General features: G+C 42.5%; 2 protein-coding genes across 6 annotated transcripts in view; one reads left to right on the top strand and one right to left on the bottom strand.

The window, feature by feature from the left end:
• Nucleotides 1-2,041: 2,041 nt before the first annotated feature.
• Nucleotides 2,042-14,143, bottom strand: dctn5 (dynactin 5). Its single transcript, XM_041207149.1, has 7 exons — nucleotides 13,997-14,143; nucleotides 13,048-13,116; nucleotides 10,887-11,005; nucleotides 9,062-9,173; nucleotides 6,530-6,632; nucleotides 5,184-5,314; nucleotides 2,042-3,881 (listed from the first exon to the last, which is right to left on the bottom strand). Exons 1-6 carry the CDS (start codon nucleotides 14,042-14,044, stop codon nucleotides 5,217-5,219), a joined length of 549 nt encoding a protein of 182 aa, XP_041063083.1. The 5' UTR covers nucleotides 14,045-14,143; the 3' UTR covers nucleotides 2,042-3,881; nucleotides 5,184-5,216.
• A 251-nt stretch (nucleotides 14,144-14,394) lies between these two features.
• The window catches only part of palb2 (partner and localizer of BRCA2), a 29,287-nt gene continuing 27,377 nt past the window's right edge, over nucleotides 14,395-16,304 (top strand). For all 5 annotated transcript variants that reach the window (XR_005945254.1, XR_005945255.1, XM_041205743.1 and 2 more), the window contains exons 1-3: nucleotides 14,395-14,543; nucleotides 14,633-14,692; nucleotides 15,716-15,815. Coding sequence is in view for 3 of the 5 variants with exons in the window: in XM_041205743.1 (XP_041061677.1) it covers nucleotides 14,496-14,543; nucleotides 14,633-14,692; nucleotides 15,716-15,815 (208 nt within the window). In the remaining 2 variants the exon portion in view is untranslated. The remainder of the gene's footprint in view (nucleotides 14,544-14,632; nucleotides 14,693-15,715; nucleotides 15,816-16,304) is intronic.

Below are 16,304 nucleotides of genomic sequence, written 5' to 3'. Positions count from 1 at the left end.
GACATTCTGAATCTTCTCCTTGAAGCATGACAGCATTGACATTAATGACTGGGAGGAACTTGCCAGCAATTGTTCAGCCTGACAACTTGTCCCTCAAGCTGCATCACATTTTGAGTCACAATGTCTTAATGAGGCAAAGGAGAAAAGGAAGAAAATCCTGCACTCAAGGACCCTTTATGTCATAGGACCTCCTGTCCCCTGTGCCCAAAGATCTGGTGATCAAGAATTGACCTGTTCAGTCAGATGAAGACCCATAGCAGAAATTCACAATCCTAGGTAGACGTAATCTTTGAATTGAGGGGCAGCCAATGATGACAACTGAGGATGGGGCAGGTTATGATGATTAGATGTGTAACGAGGCTAAGGCAGGTTATGGTGACGATTTGGTGCAGACTGCGGGTGAGGCAGGTTATGGTGACGACTTGTTGCAGACTACGGGTGAGGCAGGTTATGGTGATGACTTGGTGCAGACTGCGGGTGAGGCAGGTTATGGTGACGACTTGTTGCAGACTGCGGGTGAGGCAGGTTATGGTGACGACTTGTTGCAGACTGCGGGTGAGGCAGGTTATGGTGACGATTTGGTGCATACTGCGGGTGAGGCAGGTTATGGTGATTTCCTGCATATCAAAAATGGGGCAGTTTATGACTGTGCAAGCTCGACTTCAGTTTCCTTTGTTCATGAACATCTCTCAGGGACACTGGTACCCTAACCTGTCTAATTGCCCCTTCAGGCTGGGTAGCACAATTTTGCAAAAACCAGACAGCCCACATAGATATGCCCTAGCAGGCTAACAGACAAGGAGATGCAGCTACTTTATTCAATGTTGTTTCTTTTACAGCCTCACAGAGATGTGTCAATCATACCCTAGTCAATCAACAATTCACTGGAGTCTGATCAGAGGTATAATGCTGCACTGGCGGAGGGGCAGTATCAAGGGAGTGCTGCACTGGCAGAGGCGCAGTTTTCTGCAAGTATTTATTCCCTATGGTACTATTTGAAGAAAGCAGCAATGTCATGGTCAAAATCAGTAAATAACCACTTTCATCTTATTGCTGTGGTGATTGCACTTGAAAGCATGAATCATGTTCCAGAGTTGTAATACGTCTCATTATCCAATCCTACAATTCTCTGAGAACTCTACATTCCTCCAACAATGGCTTCTTATACTCACCATGCCTTCCTGAAATCCCTCCCTAAACCTTATAATTTACCTTAAAACCTACTACTTTGACCACGTTTTTAAGTCATTTGACCAAATATCTTGTGGCTTCTTGTCAAATTATGTTCGATTACCCTCCTGATAGACAACTTGCGTTGTTTTACTACAGTAAAGGTATTATATAAATTATTACATAAGATCAGGCGTGCTCGCTCTCCTTATTCTTTTGGTGGGTCCCTGGCTTACTCAAGGAGCATATGCAACGCAGTGAGAAGCAAAGCTACTCCAGCTGGTCCATAGACAGGGTAGAGGGTAAGAGCTGGGTTGGCAACCAGATACTAAGCTTCATCCATAGCAGACTGAGGAGGCCCTCAGTACAAATCTGCCACCATCTGGCACGTTGAAAATCTTACTCAAGAAGCCTATCATCACAGTTGGTTTAGAAAAATCCACTGGCAGTCAGCAGCAGTCACCTGAGGTAGGCAGAGTAGCTGTTGGGGCATAAGAACAGTCAAGGATGGAAAAAAGCAATTCTAACCTTGTCCGTTTGATGCACTAACTCTCTCAATGTAACACCCAAATACACTTTAATGTTTAAAAAAGCACATAAATATTTGAGAGAGAAAATAGTGAGACGGCAGGTTAATGGGATAAAGTGGATCTCTCTTTCAGAGAACTTCTATCGACACAATGGGCTAGAAACCATACTTCTGTGTTGCAATTATGTGATTATAAGGCTTGCTGGTATGTGTCCCTTTGGTGACTGTTGTTGATTAAATACTGCAGTGTACATACTTCCCTCACCTCTGTGCTCTATAAAGTCCTTCATGGCTGCAATTTATCATTTTCAAGGAGAATTTATAATGCACAAAAACCAAGGGTAACCATGAACATTTATTACATTTGCATATGAAGCTTTCTAATTAATTCTTTGACAGATGTGACAGACACAGCAGATCCAAGTGGTGCTCTGGTGTCCTCCAGTTCCCTTTGGAGTGTTGCAGGCAAAGTGCACTGCAGAGGGAACCTGTTTGGAAACAGTGCTGGACAGAACTGGCACAAAAAAAATGAATAGAATCTGGTTGTTCTTCTAAAGAGAGGGGCAGAGTACACTGTACAAACAGCTGGAAACAGCAGTAAATTGGAGCTGTGCTCAGAAAATGTGCACCATGGCTGGGGCACGGCAATGTGAAACTGCACAATATATATGGCATGAAGCAATACTAATGTCAATTGAATCTGGGGTGTTTCTGATACTGTTGCACCTTGACAATGAGTCACCAAGGGTTACACTGCAAGTTCTCACCTCCCATTATCCATGTGCTTAGCCCTAGATAACTTACTTGCTATCAATGAGAAGCACTGGCGGCAAGCAAGAACCATCCCAAAAGAGGAGGTATAAAGAGGGAGAAAAAAAAATTTGATGGACAATTCAAGGTTATATATTGTCCCATTGCCCAAAGTCCCACTCAACTCTTGCTCTAAGAAGTGAGATGATATCTACCCTCAGTTTTGAGATTGTCTGGTGCCTACCACAGGGAAGGTGAACTGATGGGACACTGACCAGTTCAAGCAAATGAAATGGGTGTCCTTAGGAGGTAGCAAAGCAGCTACCCAGTTTCCCAAAACCCATTAGCCAAAGGAAGACCAAGAGCAACCAAATAACCAGAGAGCTCCAGTGCCCCAAACCAACACCAATTTGAACCCTACTTGCTTGTCTGAAGACCCCAAAATCTGGATTCTAATCCTTCTAACTATGGACATTCAAGTCTACATAACTACGCAAGACCATAACTGCACGTTATCTATGACCTGGGTTCAATTTGTCACATGGCATGCTTACTGCAGAAGCTTCAAAAGCTGTAATTTTCTTAAAAAATCTGTCTTGATGCCCTGTGAAGTCAATTCTCTTTCAATCATTTTATCAGGCACCATGCCTTGGTTGAAGAATTGGTCTTTAATTAAACGTTCTTTCATATAAACTGGATACACTTTGGTAACTAAGGATCATCACTGGTTTGATGGAAAGGTAGACCCCTCACCATCAACACCCCCCCGCCCCACCCCCTAGTTCTCACCGATATCCAAGAAACAGCCAAAGCACTGAAACAATGCTGCACATTTCACTGCTGACTGACACCCTCCAAGAATTTTGCCTCCTAGGGAGCTGTATCCTGCATTGCATCAACAAGGATCCCAATTAGTGTTGGTAGTTAAGCGGATTAAACAGTATGAATTGTACAAATAGCAGGTGGCAGACAGTCTGAAGGGCATTTTACACAAACATTAAGTCTAGAATGACTGAATTCTTAAGAGAGAAAGCATATAATCTTTACATTCAGTCACAATCGAAGCTCTTTTCCAATTTATAAGCAGATTAAAACTGTTAATGTGTGTAGGATGCTCAATGATTTAACATTTCACCACAGAAATAATTTCTAGAATAAATATGGTACGTTCCCAGGCTCTGGATTTTCTCTGGCTTTATGCAGGGCCAGCTTATGATTTAAAATTGGTGAAATGAAGACTACCCAGACATACAGAGAATCACTGAGTGTAGAGGAGCAGCAAGTCTTCACCAGACCAAAGACGAATACATATAATTTAGAGCACCTGGGTTTCCCTACATTACAGCCTCTCCATCACTTGGGAGTGCCCAGGCAGAATCTAGGTCTTCTGTTTGTCCAGTCGTTCACTTTCAGTTCCCCAATTAACTGGATTCTGCAACAAGAAAACAAAGTTAAATGTAGAATGACGAATGCCCAGGAGGAGCTGGTTCAAAGCTGGGAACTAATGGAAGAGTTCAGACAATTTATATATAGAATAACAAACACATGGGGGCAGAGTTAGGATTGTGCAATCGTGCAAGGTCCTCAGAGGATCCAGTGATAGCAGACCTGCGCTTGGCTGATCAGCTATTTTAGATTACCCATTACAAGCAGGATCATATATTTGTGGGTTTGACAGTAGAGTAATCCAGCTAGTGCTTTAGTATTGTTATCTAGTAAATAATAGGAACCACAAACCAAACCTTTAGACAAGGTAAGAACTGCCCCAAATAGGTGTTGGAAAAACTGGAAGAAAAACAATTTGAATAGTGAGTAAATGCTTGTTCAAACTCAGAAATGTGTAGTGGGATGGGATGGAAATGCTGTGTATGCAAACTTGGTGCAGGTGGGTGTGAGAGGACTAGTTCACTAGTCACTTCAGCAGAGACATGTCATTATATAGCATTTTATCATGAACTTCCCAAAATGCCTTACAGTGCGTTTCTATGCAGGCAATGTTATGTAGTTAAATACTATATAGCCACGTATCAACTATCTTTCTGGGATCTTGCTATGAATGACCAGTTAATGTGTTGCTAGACGTCACCATTGAGGGAAAAATGTTGATCAGGATATGAAGAACTCCTTACGCTTTTACGTATCATGCCTTGAGGTCTGGAACCTTTAACATCCATTGAACATGAAGATGGGGTCTTGGTTTAATGTCACCTCTGGAAGACAGCATCTCTGACAATGTAGCACTACCTCAACACTGAAGCACAGCACCAGCCATGATGATCTGCTCAAGTCCTAGTGCATTTGGAACTTTTGGGCCAGTAGGGACAGTGCTACTGACTGAGCAGCACCAACGTGTCACCTGTTCACTAACTCTTGATCCATTACACCTCTTTAGAATCCAGGGGAGAGCTAGTTATAAATTATTTTGGGGTAGTTACAGGGAGTGAGAACAGATCAACACCCTCCAAAGGAAAGTATTTAAAAATTAACATTTCTGCAGGAGCTGGAAGAGAGGCAGGCCAATCATGAAAAAAATTAAAGCTTCAGGATTCAGCCAGCACAAACAAAACTTCGGATCTGAAGGCAAAGCCAGTCACATCTCAAATCTACCGTGGAGCTCAAGGGCTCAGACAGGGGTGGAGTGAAACAAAAGCAGCTTAAATATTAAACTCAATGCACCCCAGGCATTTGCAGGTTTATGAGTTTCACTAACACAGGTTCCCTTTTGTCACCATACCTGTACTTGTGGTGCTCTGGAGAAAAGGCTCTCTCATATCTGAGACAGCGGCAGAAACTTCTGGTAGTAGCTCTTTGTGACATCCATCATAAGCTCCTGTGTACACTCTGGGAGCTCACCAGCAAAAAGACCTATCAGGAAACACCACAAACCCAGTTAAAGAAGGACCCCCTCTCCTCGACCTACAATAGTCTACAATCATCTTGTATGCTCAAAGTCTTGCACTTATATAGTCCATCTTACAATCTCAGGATATTCCAAAGCGTTTTACTGCCACTGAAGTATTTTTGAGGTGTAGTTGCTGAGGTAATGGAGGAAACATGGTAGCCAATTTGCACACAGCAATATGATAACGGCCAGATAATCTGTTTTTATGATATTGACTGAGGGATAAATATTGACCAGGACACTGAGAAATAACTTCCCTGCTCTTCTTTGAATAGTGCCATGTGTGTTCTACATCCATTTGATAGGGCAGATGGGACCTTAGTTTAATATCTGATCTGGAAGACCACACCTGTGTCAGTGCAGCACTCCTTGAGTACCGTACTGAGTGTCAGCCTAGATTGCGTGTTCAAGTGCCTGGTGTGGGACTTGAACCCACAATCAGAGGAGAGTGCCACCCAATGAGCCATTGTTGCACCTTGAAAAGGAGAGGGCATTGCACATTCTGGGGCAACACAATTTATATCCGGGGCAAATAATTCAAAATAAATGGGAACCATCAAGGTGAAGGATGTTTCCACTTCTGACACCCAGTTCCAGCATGAAATACATCCAGGTCACAGACAGCCTGGCTAGAAGCTGTGTAAAGCATTTTCTCTCTCTCCTTCTCAATCAGATCATGAGAAGCTGTGGGATTGAGGATATCAGAACAACAGAGGGATTTCCTCTTACCATGGGCCTCAAAATTAACAACTAATATCCCTCCCTTCAAAGTAAAGAAAATAAATCATAAACAGTTCAAAGATTCTGAAACTATTAGGTTCAGCTGTCAGTATTTAAGAATCTGACTGTAAACTGCACTAATGTGTCAGACGTGCAGAGATGTCTGTAACTACAACTTGTATTTACATAGTGCCTTTAACATAATAAAATGTCTTGAATTACACTTAAGTTTCCTCTGTATCCATCTCCCCATGTAATGCCATACTATTACAAAGCTGTGTGGCAGTAACACAGTGCTGCTAAAACAATTGGCACAATAACATGACTTTATCCAGTCCGTTAACTGCAGTAAACATGGCTGCCTACCCTTCCCTACGATGGGTGATCACTCTGGACCCAGACAATTAAACGCAGTCCCAGCTATCGTGGGTGTGATGCTGGTGTTTTGATGTATTCACCTGGGCAACCTGAGAAGATGGTGAAAGGCGGGACCACGGTTTCTGGCGGCAGGACAGTGTTGTCCAGGATTTTGCAGCAATCTTTCAGAACACATCTCCGACCCTATGGAGAGATAAACAGCATATGAGAGAATGCACTTCACCCTCTGAGAGAACACAACAAACTGCAATGTATTAATGAGCATGGCAATGAAAATAGAAGCATGCTAGGAGGGAAAAAAAAAACACATGCTGCAGCTGTACGAAAGAAAAGCATCAGAGGGCTCTGAGAAACATTAACAGGACAATGAAGACAAAAACTCTGCTCAAGGTACAGAACCAGCTGCTATAATCCTCCTATTAAAACAGTTCTTTACGTGTCCACTCAGTGAGCTCCAGCTGGTTATTTTACCACAGGAGCATCACATTGCCCTTAGACACCCACTTCTAGCAGTGACCAGTGGATAGCGGTGAGAAGTGGGAATCCTGGACCACGTGGCCCCTCCCTAACCCAATAACACTGAGCAAGTGACCACAGTATCAGGAGTTCGACTGTAAAATTCAACAGCTGGGCACAGCAGCCCTGAGATACACTGACTCACTGCCCATCCTGCAATTAAAATAAAATCATAAACATTTGCACCTTACAAAACAAAGTTATCCTTCACTCACAGCAGGTACAAATATAAGATAATCTCTTTTACCTAGAGGCAGAAAGCCTCATTAGCCATTCATTATTCTGATCAAAAGTAGCAACTATGGATCTGTGTACGATCGAACAGTTTACTGATACCATCTGCTATAGTAACCTGAAATCTGCATCCCACCTTCCCCTGATAAGCTATCAACCCTTTGCTTAAGAAGAATCTATCCACCCCTGCCTTAAAAATATTCAAAGACTCTGCTTTCACCAGGAAGGGAGTTCCAGAGAATCACAACCCTCAGTGAAAAAATGTCACCTCATCTGTGTTTTAAATGGGCCACCCCTTATTTTTAAACAGTGGCCCCTAGTTCTAGATTCTCTCACAAGAGGAAACATCCTCTTTCCCATCTACCCTGTCAAGACCCCTCAGGATATGTTTCAATCAAGTCACCTCTTACTCTTCTAAAGTCCAGCAGATACAAGCAGTCTGTCCAACCTTTCCTCATAAAACAACCCAACCATTCCATGTATTAGTCTGGTACACCTTCTCTGAACTGCTTCCAACGCACCTACATCCTTCCTTAAATAAGGTGACCAATACTACACAGTACTCCAGATGTGGTCTCCCTAGTGCCCTGTACAACTGAAGCATAACCTCTCTACTCTTGTAATCAATTACCCTCACAACAAATAAAATAACATTCTGTTAGCTTTCCTAATTACCTGCTGTACCTGCATACTAGCCTATCAGCAATGCCTCTGCAGCATCCTCCAGGTTCAATGGAGAACTACTGAACAAAAGGTAATGTCTTCTTGAAGCCAGCTCCACAAGCAATCAGGCAAAACTCCTGCAAAATCAACATTGATGGACTGGACACTGTGTCCAGATGGCCGAAAACCATCTTCCCCACCAGTTCCTGTTCTCTCAACTCTCAAATGGCCAACATTCCAAGGGAGGATAAAGAAGACACTTCAAAGACACTCAAACTCTCCTTGAAATGAGCCAGCACTGACCTTAACAACTAGGAGGAGCTTGTTACCAATTGTTCAGAATGGCGACAAATTATCCATCAAACTGCATCATGTTGAGTCCCAACATCTTAATGATGAGAGAGATCGGTGGCAGAGAAGGAAAGAAAAAAAAAGCAAATCCTGCACTCTGAATCCCACTACCTTGTGGGACATTTTGCCCCCTCTGCCCAAAGATATGCGGGTTGAGAATCAGCCTGCTCAGTCACATGAAGACACATGGCAGACACTCCCGACCCTGAGTAGACGTCATCCTCGAATCGTGGACAGCTGATGACGACAACTTGCTCCATGTGCAAGGGTGTGTGCATACAGGTGCAAGTAAGTGTGGATATGTGCTGAAACTCAGCAGTTTAGTTCAATGAAGAACAATGACAGTGGGCGAAAAATAATAAGCAAGCAAATTTCCACCTGTCTGAGACTGAACACCTCTCCCTAAGGGCCAGTGAACCTAAGAAACTTGCAACATCTCGCAAGTGTTCAACAACAGACACACCTGTTCAGTGGGTTAAAGGTCCGTGGGTTCACTTGCTGTGAATTTCTAGACACAGCAACATCATCAGCACAGGACCAGACAATCCAACTACCCTTCTCACTGTGAATTCCTTCCTTGCAAATCTCTAACTCCACCCTCATTCCCAGCATTTCTCTTTGTAACTATGTATACCCCAACCACCACAATGACCCCCCAACCCCTAGCTTAACTTTCCGCATACAATTCCCTTACCATCCCTGCATAGGTTTAACCCTCTCAAGGTCTTTTAACTCCCCGTTGCAAGCTCCTACCTCTCACAGGCTGCTGTTCTAAACTACATAACAAGAAAGTACCACACAGATACAGAATGGACAGTGTCAGCATGACTAAGAGGGACTATACTTACAATAACACAGTTCTTCCCTATGTGAACATAGGATCCAATCTGTGCAGCATTTACCACGCAGTCTTCCTCAATGAACACATGGTCTCCAATGTGTAGTGGGAAGAAGGCAACCCTGTATTATAAATGAACAGCTTGATTGAATTATGATGTCTTGATCAATAGCAATTTAACAAACAGATAATCTAACCCAGACCTGCTCCCATACACCAGCTCACCTGCTGTCAGACAGCAGCACTGGCACAGACCCTTGCATTAGAGTGCTGCCTAGCTACCTCTAATATCAGCAAATTAATACAAGCCATCAGGATCTCTGCATCTTCGCATATTGAAGTCAAAGTTTTTCACACTTTCTCTGACTATAAGTCATTCCTGTTCAGGAGATCAGAAGCGTTGAGCTCTTCACCACCGCCAGGAAGATGAACTTGATTTTAGGACAGGGAGAAGAGTGTACTGACCCAATAACTGACACAACTACCCTTTTACAAGTTAATGAGAAGGTAGACTGCTAGGAGGCAGCTCTGCTCCTCCATTCTACTCAAAGAAGTCCTGCCAATATGGAGGTGTTGAGTGGTATAGGGGGCACTTATCCAACTGGACAGTGCAACAAGTTAACTCTCACTCAACCTTCCGCAAAAGATTCCAGGTTGAGTGGTGCATGTGTTAGCTCACCACAGCCAGGGCAAAGCAGAGTTACAAATACATAATACAGCCCTGCACTCACTGGGGAGAAAAGAACAATTTGCAAAGGTGTCTACTTCTGTTCACTTGTCAAAAATGCTTGTTGGAGAGTGCATGAAAGTGGAACAGGATCAGCACTGAGGCATTTCCCCTGTCTTGCAGACAGTCTACTAACACATGGCAGGGCACTGGCGGGGATGGGATGCCTGTCCCACATGACAGAGCAATACAGTGAGCGGTCAAAGAGAGAAAGGACCCCATCCCACAGAGCAAGGCACAGGGGAAGAACCTTGAGCTGCCTCTCCCACTTTGTAATTACCTTCTTAAACCCTCTGCCTCTTCTTCCTTTAAAAATCTCAAATCCAGAGAGGGTTTTTAAAGCTGAGAGATAACTGAAAGGGCAGCAGATAACTCTTTACATTTCTTGAAAGCACCAACCCTGCCCCTCAATTTAAATCATAAAGTATTATGGAAATGCTACATGTAACAAAAAAAATTGCAGTTATTTTTTAATTGCCACTGAACTCTGCTGCCACCTTGTGGCAAATCGCAAATTTTCAAATGGTGTCACAGGAGTTTAATATACAAACCTTCCTTTGTGCTCATTAATATAATCACAGGGTTCTAATATATGTAAACATTCCTAATGCCTGTTATTATACAAACTCAGATTATTCTAATATACAAACCATTCTATTTTTCTCTTACTGTAATCTTGGAGTGCCCAGTATCTGTGTGTAGAATTTCTGGGTCTATCATACTCAAACCCTTCCTAGCTCTGCCCCCAGTAACAGTGAAAATGAGATCTAAATGTTGTATCAAAAAACAAGCTTCACAACCCTCAACAGGTAGTGTATGCAGGTCACATAGAATCATTGCTTAATGCAGGTCTGTCAATGACCATGACAAGCAAAGTCATTGTTCAGCCCTGGTAGCAGAAACAAATCTGAAATGTGTGTGAAAACAGATTATGCAATGGAATCTCAAAGCAAAAGGCCATTGTTTGTAAAAAATCTGACTCGATAGAAACTTCTGTAAGACAAGGAAAGACAGACAAAGTGAGTTCTTGATTTACATGGTTGATGTATGAACCGTTCCAAGTGCCATATTAATGTAATATTGGGTCTGTAAAATGCAATAGTCTCACCCTTTGCTGAATTTCTTGAAAGGTGGGCGTATGACACTTCGGCTCTTGATGACACAGTGCCGTCCAACCCTTACATTCGCCAGGTCTCCACGGATGATACAATCGTTCATAACAATGGTCTGATTTTAAAAATAACATTGTCACAATAGACTCTGAATGAAGCAGCCACACAGGATTGAGTGTTAATCTTCTTGTCAAAGCTGCATTTTTGTCAATCCATTTACTGATGTCTAGTGACTAACATATTTGAATGAAACATTCCCAGATTAAGACGCCTAGACATCAGTACAAACTATTTTGGGGAGTTGCTGCTTTCTTAGTGGGTAAGTGCACAGCCAGATGCAGTACTCAGCAATACATATCAGATGGTCCCAGATCTGTGCCGTTATCTGATCTCAACTAAGGCAGCAATCGGGGTGCAGAAATGAATTTCTACACTCCTGGATCTGGAAGGGGGGAAATAATGCAGCCAGAATCTCTGATAGCTTTCCAATCATTAGTGCTGGGAGGTACTATGGCGTATAATAGCATAGTGGTTAAATTACTAGACTAGTAATCCAGAGGTCTGCACTGATGGTCCAGAATCTTGAGTTCAAATCCCACCAGGCAGCTGGGGAATTTAAATTCATTTAAAAAGCTAAAATCAGTAAGCATGAAACCTCCAAATTGTTGTAAAAACTCATCTGATTCACTAATGTCCCTTAGTGCCTGTATGGTACTCGAGATTTCATTTCCCACCTGAAATGACCTAGCATGCAATCAATTGTACTTGAGAAGGTGGGTTATTAAGGGTAGAAAATAATACTGGCCTTAAAAGCAACATGCACATTCCGTGTATGACTAAAAAAAAACTCCATCTCTTAATTGATGCCGAGCCACATGAGGAAATAATAGGACAGGTGACCATCAGAGATAGGGTTTAAGGAGTGTGTCAAAGCAATTGATAGAGGGTGTCATGAAGATATTAATGCATATAATGTTATTGGAAATTATTTTAAATTGGACTTGTAGTAGGGTCTGTGTCTATGGGTGAGTCTGTGTCTTAATTGGATTAAAGGCAGCTTGTCTGGATGCTTTGATGTATAGTAGTTTTGAGATGTTAATTGGTTGAACAGTAAGTTAAAAGGTAAAGAGTACATTTACATTTTGTTGAATAAACCATTCAAAGACTGTGGGATGAAATCTTGCACTTAGCCAGGAGACATCAAGCAATATATTTATATTACTAATAAAATTGGTACTATGAAAGGGATTTTATTGTTAGGAGAGGTGGAGTTCAAAGGGTTTGGTAAAACAATGAGAATTTGAATTCAACAGGAAGGCTAGGTATACAGAAAAGTTGTGTGTGTGGAAGGCAGAGGCATGTAATACCTAACCATCCTGCAAAACTTACCACTGTGTCTGCGAAGGAACAAATTGAAAGGAACCTCATTTTGAATTCATAAGATAAAATGTGCTTTGCCTGGTGTCTGTTTAAGTCTATGGGTTATTGTTGCCTTGGGGAAGATTACCTGGGAGTGATTAGTTTGGGGATTTGTTTAATAGTTATTATGGTAATAATTTGTAGACATCTGTATGTGTTTAATACCTTGTTAAATTAATAAATGTTTAATTTAATTTATATAAAAGCCTCTGGAGGCTTGGTGGTTTTAATTCCCGAATTCAAAACAGCATCTCAAACATACCAACTGAAAATATAGGTAATGACAGTTGTTTATAAAGTTTCCCTCTGGGATTTTAAATAACAGCCTTTTCCAACTGCTCTGTCATTACAGAGGGGTAGAGGGGCAGAAAGGTCCAGGGAGTGAATCTCCAGGGCCGAAACATTGAATGCATGGCTACTAATGGTGTAACAATGAAAACTGGGATCCACAGGAGGCCAGAATTGGAAGAGCACAGAGGTCTTGGAGGGTGTTGGGCTGGAAGAGGTTATAAAGATGGGAGGCAGGGGGCTGGGTGCAGCCAAGAGAGGAGTTGAACACAAGGATGAGAAATTAAAATCGAGGCATTGCCAGACCAACAGCCAATATTGGTCAGCAAGAACAGGATAATGGGCAAACAGAACTTGGTGCAAGTCAGGATAACAGGAGTAGAGTTTTGGATGTTGCCCAAATGCACATTTGAAGAACTCACAGAATGTGCCTACATCTGCTCTACTTACCTTCCCATTGAGAACTATGTTCTGGCTCCCACACAGCACAGACTGCCTGCTCACTTTGTTACCAGAGGCCTGCAGACATAAACCATTACCTCAGATTAGCTCACAGCAATAGAAAAATTTAAAATCAAAGTCAGTATAAATGTGTCTTTGTGTTCCTATAAACAAACTTCACACCACATTTTATTGTACCTTAGGGACTGGGTAGGGATATGGGTCACAGACTGACCTTTCACCTGAGTTTAAACCGATCCCAGGCTAACTGGGTGAAACCTTCTCCATCTGCAGCCTGCATGGATCCTACACGAGCTAAATCTGGGTGATCTCAATCCAGTTTCTAGTAGATATGGGTCCACAGTACAAATTAACAAAATCAGCCAGAAAAGAAAGCATGGCACATTGGTGCAACGGGGAAAGGTGTTCTTCTGAGTTTGGGACAAAGGACCTTCATCCTGCATCATTAGTTGGTGCAGCCTGTTATCCTATCCAATTCCTCCCCATCCACTACAGTGCACCCAGTAAAGAAATAGCTTGTATTTATAGACTATCTTTCATAACCTCAGGACTTCCCAAAGCATGTTGCAGTCAATGAAATAGTTTTGAAGTGTAGTCACTGTTCTAATGTAGGAAACATAGCAGCCAATTTGCACACAGCAAGATCCCACAAACAGCAATGTGATAAATAACCGGGCAATCTGATCTTATGATATGGATTGAAGGATAAATATTGCCCAGGACACCAGGGATAACTCCCCTCTTCTTCAAAACAGTACCATGGGTCTTTCACATCCACCCACACAGGCAGATGGGGCCTCAGTTTTACCATCTCATCCGAGAGAAAGCATCCCCGACAGTGCAGCACTCACCGCCCAGGGCTGCTCCCATTTTCTGGACATTTGGCTGCCGATCCCCCTTTATTCAGAACGGGACTAAAACACCGCCACACCCTCACCGTCTCAATATATTCCGCCTTGTTATACAGGATCTCGCACAGCTCCATCCTCCGTTATCGAGGCTACCGCTGCCCTTCTCATCCGGAAGCACAATGCGCACTTCCGGGACAAATTCACCGGCGTCGACCCGAACTGTCTGAATAAAAATTGAAATGCCCGCTGCTGTTCCTTTCATTTTCCGTTGTTAGACCGCCATCCTGAATAAAGATCGATTAAAGGTTAATATTTTAATTAAAAGGCGGGCTTTTAATGATTCACGTTGGGAACGACCAATAGCGTGGAGAATTAACGCTGCCTTTCCTCCAATCAGCTAATGGAGGAGGGCGGGGCGAGCGGCGAGCCTGTGAGCTGATTGGTTAGAATTGGCGGGGGCGCATGCAGTCAGTTTGCCCAGGTGATCCGGGCATTGTTCCCTCTCCGTGTGAGGGGTCGTCGGTTTGCCATTTACCTGGAGCAAGAGTTCATAAACCTGCACTCCCTTTGGAACATTGACTCACAATGGAGAACAGTGTGAAAAAACCCCTGAGCTGGGAAACCAGGCAGCAGGTAAAGTAGAACCAGCACCGTCAGCTTCTCATCAACTCATTCGCAGTAAGAGCAATATTAACCCAATTCATTATTTATTTCATCTCCAGCTCAAAGAAAGATTGGCTTTGCTGAAGAAAGAATATGCAAAGACAGTCTACAAATTGCAGGTAAATGACCCCTTGTTGCAGCATAACACTTGTATTTGAGAGCTAGTTGGTGAGTGTAGCATAACTTGGGAGAAACAGGTGAAGTTGAGCCTATGGTTCCTAATATCCTCCATCAGTGGGGTTTTCCTTGCCTCATATCTTGTTCTGTTATCGACCAATTGATAGAGATTGATTGCTATGATTAGTTAACAACTCCATTGCTGTTGTATCATGCAACTACCAGGACAGCAGGGCTTGGCCTAAATAGCCAAGTGGTTATGGTACTGGGTTTGTAACCCAAGATCAAGAGTTCAAATCTCACAATGGCAAACAATGTAACTTTATCTGAAAAACAGATGGAAACGTGTTTGTACTGGAAAGAGTTACCAGGACAGCAGAAGGTGAATGCAATGGACTGTGGTACTAAGCTATCATTTGAAGTGCAGTCACTGTGATTATGTTAGCAGCCAATTTATGTACCTCAAGGAAAGTGAGATGACGAACCAATAATCTAGTTTTGTTGTTGGTCAGAACAGAAGTGCTCTCCTGCGCCTCATCCAATAATGCCACGGGACCTTTTAAGTCCACCTGAACAGACAGATGGGGCCTTGGTATAATGACTCATTTGAAAAGATGGCATCCCAGCGGTGAAATATCAGTCCAGATTGTACTTACTGTATAGTTCTGACATTTTCAATGACAAACTTGACTAATTTTGTGGTGAAATGCTTTTCTATCAGTATGGTTGAGGAGAAATCCATTTGCTGAGATGTTGTGATATTAATTAACATATACCACATCAAACAGCATGACACGATAGGTAATTTGTGTGGCTTTAGCTGGTCAAATTCTAGTTGAACCCCTGAGAGCACATTCTAAGGTATTGATTTTACCAAACTCAGCTTCAATATCTTGCTTCTGAGTTGGAAGGCAGTTGGTTCAAGCCACGCTAAAGGACTTGAGTCCATAATTAAGGTTTCCCTCTCATTGACTTTATGTTGGCCAGTCTGATAATCTCTCATTTTCTTTATTTTCTGCCACTAGCGTGCACAGAAAGCTGACCGTGTGCGGAATCATGTTAAAAACACCATCACACACCAGAATCAGCTGCTAGAAGAGCAAAGCGCAACCCAGCTGACAACTGGTAAGTTTTCAGCAAATGATTTTAAACTTTAGAATGGATCATGTTTTTCAGTTGACTTCTCGATCATAATGACCTGAATGATGGGCTTTCCGACAACAAATGGAAACCTTAAGGTGACATGTCACTGGACTGCCCCTGCATTCTGTACAAATGACATTTGGGAGTTGACTTGCTCCTCAATTGTCAACAGTGTGGTTTTGTCACTAGCACTGACATCAGTTGTCTCCTCTGACATAAAGCACCTTAGCTTGTCACCCACCCATTCCAATTCCTAATTAGCATGGAATCAGAAGAGACCATTCAGCCCCTCAAGCCTGTTCTGCCTGATGCTAATTTAGAATTAATACACCAATTGTTTTTAATAAAAAAAAAATCCTTTTAGCTGTGCTTGCCTTTATATTCGGATTGTGTATCTGTCTCTGCTTCCTGCTCTTTCCCACAAGGAAAATAAATTCAGGACCTAATGTATGTTTCTTGAATCTCCTTTTT

Source organism: Carcharodon carcharias, chromosome 15 (genome assembly GCF_017639515.1).
Source record: "Carcharodon carcharias isolate sCarCar2 chromosome 15, sCarCar2.pri, whole genome shotgun sequence".
NCBI classification, from domain to species: Eukaryota; Metazoa; Chordata; class Chondrichthyes; order Lamniformes; family Lamnidae; genus Carcharodon; species Carcharodon carcharias.
The sequence above is the reverse complement of the archived record's forward strand: the minus strand, read 5'-3'. Positions and strand labels throughout refer to the sequence as shown.